The following is a 4211-nucleotide window of genomic DNA, read 5'->3' on the forward strand; positions in this document are numbered from 1 at the left end:
GAGAGAGAGAGAGAGAGAGAGAGAGAGAGAGAGAGAGAGAGAGAGAGAGAGAGAGTTTGAGGGAGACAAAGCTGAGGCAGCTGGAGCTGTGATGAGTAGGTGGAGGAGAAACTGTGTTCAGAATGTATTACACGAGAGAAGAATTTATTTTCAATCTAAAAAAGAAGAAAAGAAATACGTGGTAGATTATTATATGTCTTCAGATATTTACTGCTTCTTGATCTCTGAACTAGGGCTTTACTTCCTTTACCTCAGTAGCATCTTTTGTGGCTATTTATTTGTTTTTGAAAAATACAATAAAAGTAGTTTAAAAAGACAAGGTTCCATTGTCAATACTCATGCTAATGCATTGCCCATAGTAATGCAGCTATCAGGTCAGTGAGAGTCTAGAGGGATGACTCGGTGATGAAGAGCACTGATTTGTCTTGCAAAAGACAAAGAGTGGTTTCCCAGTACCAAAATGGTGAATTACAATTACTAGAAATCTAGTTTTGAGTCATCTGTTTTACCATTCTATTCACCTCAGGCTGTAGGCACACACATGATGATAAATATACATTCAGTTAAAGCAATTATATCCATTAAGTACAAATTTAAAAGGTGATTGATTGATAGATGATTATACTTAAAGGCTAGAGATTTATGCATGCTATTGGAGTATGTCATTTTAGCAAGAGATGATAGATACTAGAGGATCATTAAAAGTTACAATGATTCATTTTCTCTATGAACACTATTGTCTTGCATCTCTCTTTTTGCTTCTGCACTTAGAATTTCACTTACTATTGATTGTTGTAAGAACCAGTGCTTACTCTATTGTCATTTTCAATATATTTGTGGAAAAATTTTTTTCTTTTTGAAGTTTGATCTCTTCCTTTCTTCAGATGCTATATACTCACCTTATTGGGCAGAATTGCATCAATTTCTTGCTGGAGTTTCTTCTGGACATCAGGGTGAGTGGCCAGTATATACATAATAAAGGAAAGAGCATTGCTTGTGGTCTCATAGCCAGCTAAAATAAATGTTATTGATTGGGCCACAATCTCCAGATCAGAGAGAGCTAAAACAGGATTAGACAGGTTAGGTATAATGTATCAAGTTGGGAAGATGACATAGTTGAAATCACCTCTCTTTTTAATTTGGGAAAATATGAATCATGTATAAAGCAGTTTTCTATGAGAATAAAAAGTAACTAGGCACCAACATAACTGTAAATGTATTATTCATTGTACTTATCAAAGAAGCATGTATCATACTATAGGACACAAAGCAAGGTGCCAATGTGCTACAGCCTGTGTGCCTCTGAGGATTTCTTCAGTAACCAAAGACACAGCTCTACTTTCCTTCTGATCCACTTCCTCACCCAGGTCAGTTCAAAGGCCTGATACCCACACACATCCCACATGCTACAGTTTTTGAGCCTTCTAGGAAGTCCACAGTAACCAAGGTCAAAGAATTCCTGCCTCCCACGATGTCTATAGAGACCAGAGACACAGCCAGCATGTCTCTCAGGAGGTTCTCAGTAGTCAGGGACACAAAAGGCCTGCTCTAACCAGAGACACAGGAAGCCCACTCTAACCAGAGACAACACTGCCAGCTTCCAAGGAAATGGACCTGCTCTAACCCAGGTAACAGAGCTCTGTCTGCTTCCAAGAAGGCCAGCTGTAGTCAGAGACACCCAGGCCAGTTAACAGCAGAGATAAAAAGCAAGATGATGACCTAGAAATATCTTCTTATGAAGATAACACAGGCCATTACGGAGGATATAAATAACCTCCTTAAAGAAATACAGGAAAACACAGGAAAACAGGTAGAAGCTGTTAAAAAAAACAAATAAATTCTTTAATAAATACAGGAAAATACAATCAAGCAGCTGAAGGAATTGAGCAACATGGTCCAAGAACTAAATATGGAAAGAGAAACAATAAATAAGATACAAATGGAGGCAAACCTGAAGATGGACAAATTAGGAAACAGATTAGGAACTACATATGCAAGCATGACCACTAGAAAATAAGGGATACAAGAGAGAATTTCAGGCATAGAAGATACCATCAGTCAAATATAACACAGTGTAAAAAGTACCTAAGCCAAAACATCCAGGAAATTCAGGACATAATGACAAGATCAAATCTAAGAATAATAGTAATAGAAAAAAGTGAAGAATCAAATCAAAGGACCAGAAAACATCTTCAACAAAATCTTCAACAAAATCAAGAAAACTTCTCTAACCTAAAGAAAGAGATGACTATAAATTTACAAGAAGCATACAGAACACCAAATAGGCTAGACCAGAAATGAAAATCCTATCATGACATAATAACCAAAATACTAAGTATAAATATTAAATATAAATATTAAAAGCTCTAAGGGAAAAAGGTCAAGTAACATATAAGGGCAAACTTATCAGAATTACACCAGACTTTTCTACAGAGACTCTAAAGGCCAGAAGATCATGGAAGGATGTCATCCAGAACCCAAGAGGACATAAATGATAGTCCAGGTTACTATATCCAGCAGAACTCTCAATCATTATAGATGGAGAAACCTAGATATTCCATAACAAAGCCAAATTTTAACAATATCTTTCTCCTAATCCATCCCTGTAGAGGATACTGGAAGGAAATCTCCAACACAAAGAGCGTGACTACACCCCCCCCTCCAAAAAAAAAAAAAAAAAAACCACAAGAAATTGAACATTTCACAAGAAACCCAAAAGGACAGAATAATATACACATAATACCACCTCCAGCAATGAAAAAGAAAGCAGGACCTAACAATAAATCATTGTTGTTTAAAGTCACTAAACATCAGTGGACTCAATTCCCCAATAAAAGACACAGGCTAATAATCTGGAAGCATAAACAAGATCCAGCATTTTGCTGCATACAAGAAACACACCTCAGAGGCAAAGAAAGACACTACCTCAGAGTAAAGGGCTGGAAAAATGTTTATGGGAAAATGGTCTTATTTTCTGTATCCATTCCTCTGTTGAAGGCCCTCTGGGTTCTTTCTAGCTTCTGGCTATTATAAATAAGGTTGCTATAATCCTAGTGGAGCATGTGTTCTTTTTTTCTTTTTGATTATTTTATGTATTTACATTTCAAATTGTCCACCTTCCTGGTATCCACTCTGAAACCCCTCCCATCCTGCCCTCCAATTTGCCTCTATGAGGGTACACCCCATCCATCCACCCACTCCCACCTCACCTCTATAGCATCCCATTTTGATGGGGCAGCAAGCCTCCCCTCCCATTGATGCCAGATAAGACAATCTTCTGCTACATATGTAGCAGGAGCCATGGGCCTACCCATGTATACCCCTTGGTTGGTGGTTTAGTACATGGGATCTCTGAGGAGTCCATTTAGTTGATATTGTTGTTCTTCCTTTGAGGTCGCAATCAACTTCAGCCCCTTCAATCCTTCCCTATTTTTTCCATTAGGGACCTTGGTCTCAGTCCAATGGTTGGCTGTGAGTATCTGCATCTTTCTTAGTCAAGTGCTAGCAGAGCCTCTCAGAGGAGAGCTTTACTGGCTTCCTCTTTGAAAGCAGTTCTTGGCATCAGCAATAGTGTTAGTGTTTGGTGTCTATGGATGGGATAAATCCCAAGGTGGGATTGTCTCTGAATGACCTTTTCTTTGCCCTCTGGTCCATTTATTGTCCCTGCATTTCATTTGCTTATTCTCAGAACTTCGAAGAAATATGTGTCTTTTCATGAACCATTATCCACTGCAATAATAAACTTCTTTGGCCAAGGAAAAAGACTGCATGAGCTTTTTGTGAACTTCAGTTTTCTCATCTGTAGACTATGTAAAAATGTGTTTCTGTTGATTGTAGGAAGGTCATATCTTGGTAGATTTTGCATATATTGTGAAAAATTGAAATCCATTCTGTGTAGTGTATAACCCTTGCCAAAAGAATGAAGTCATTGAAAAGTCTCTTTTAGAACAAGATTCATAGACCTATTCGCTGATTCTCTGATCTCTCTTCACATTGTCATCTTGATGTATGCATCCCCATTTAAGACATTTGATTATTTAGTCTTCAAGTTTCATCTCAAAATTTAAGGCAAAAAGTTTGTGACATTTTGTTTCCCAACACTTCAAAGTTCTGATGCTTTTAGATCCAATGGAGGTTAAACATAGTCTTTCCAAACCTGAATTCTCTAGTTTTCATGCTGACTAACCATTGGCTGAGCCCTAAAAGTTTCT

The 4211-nt window shown here is 37.7% G+C and overlaps 1 protein-coding gene across 1 annotated transcript in view; it reads right to left on the reverse strand.

Moving 5' to 3' along the window:
- Positions 1–899: 899 nt before the first annotated feature.
- The window catches only part of LOC115063365 (cytochrome P450 3A14-like), a gene marked incomplete at both ends in the record, with an annotated part of 27963 nt that continues 24651 nt past the window's right edge, over positions 900–4211 (reverse strand). Inside the window, one exon of the mRNA XM_029534754.1 lies at positions 900–1060. Coding sequence (XP_029390614.1) covers positions 900–1060 — 161 coding nt within the window. The remainder of the gene's footprint in view (positions 1061–4211) is intronic.

This window comes from Mus pahari, unplaced genomic scaffold, assembly GCF_900095145.1.
Source record: "Mus pahari unplaced genomic scaffold, PAHARI_EIJ_v1.1 scaffold_9155_1, whole genome shotgun sequence".
Classification (NCBI taxonomy): domain Eukaryota; kingdom Metazoa; phylum Chordata; class Mammalia; order Rodentia; family Muridae; genus Mus; species Mus pahari.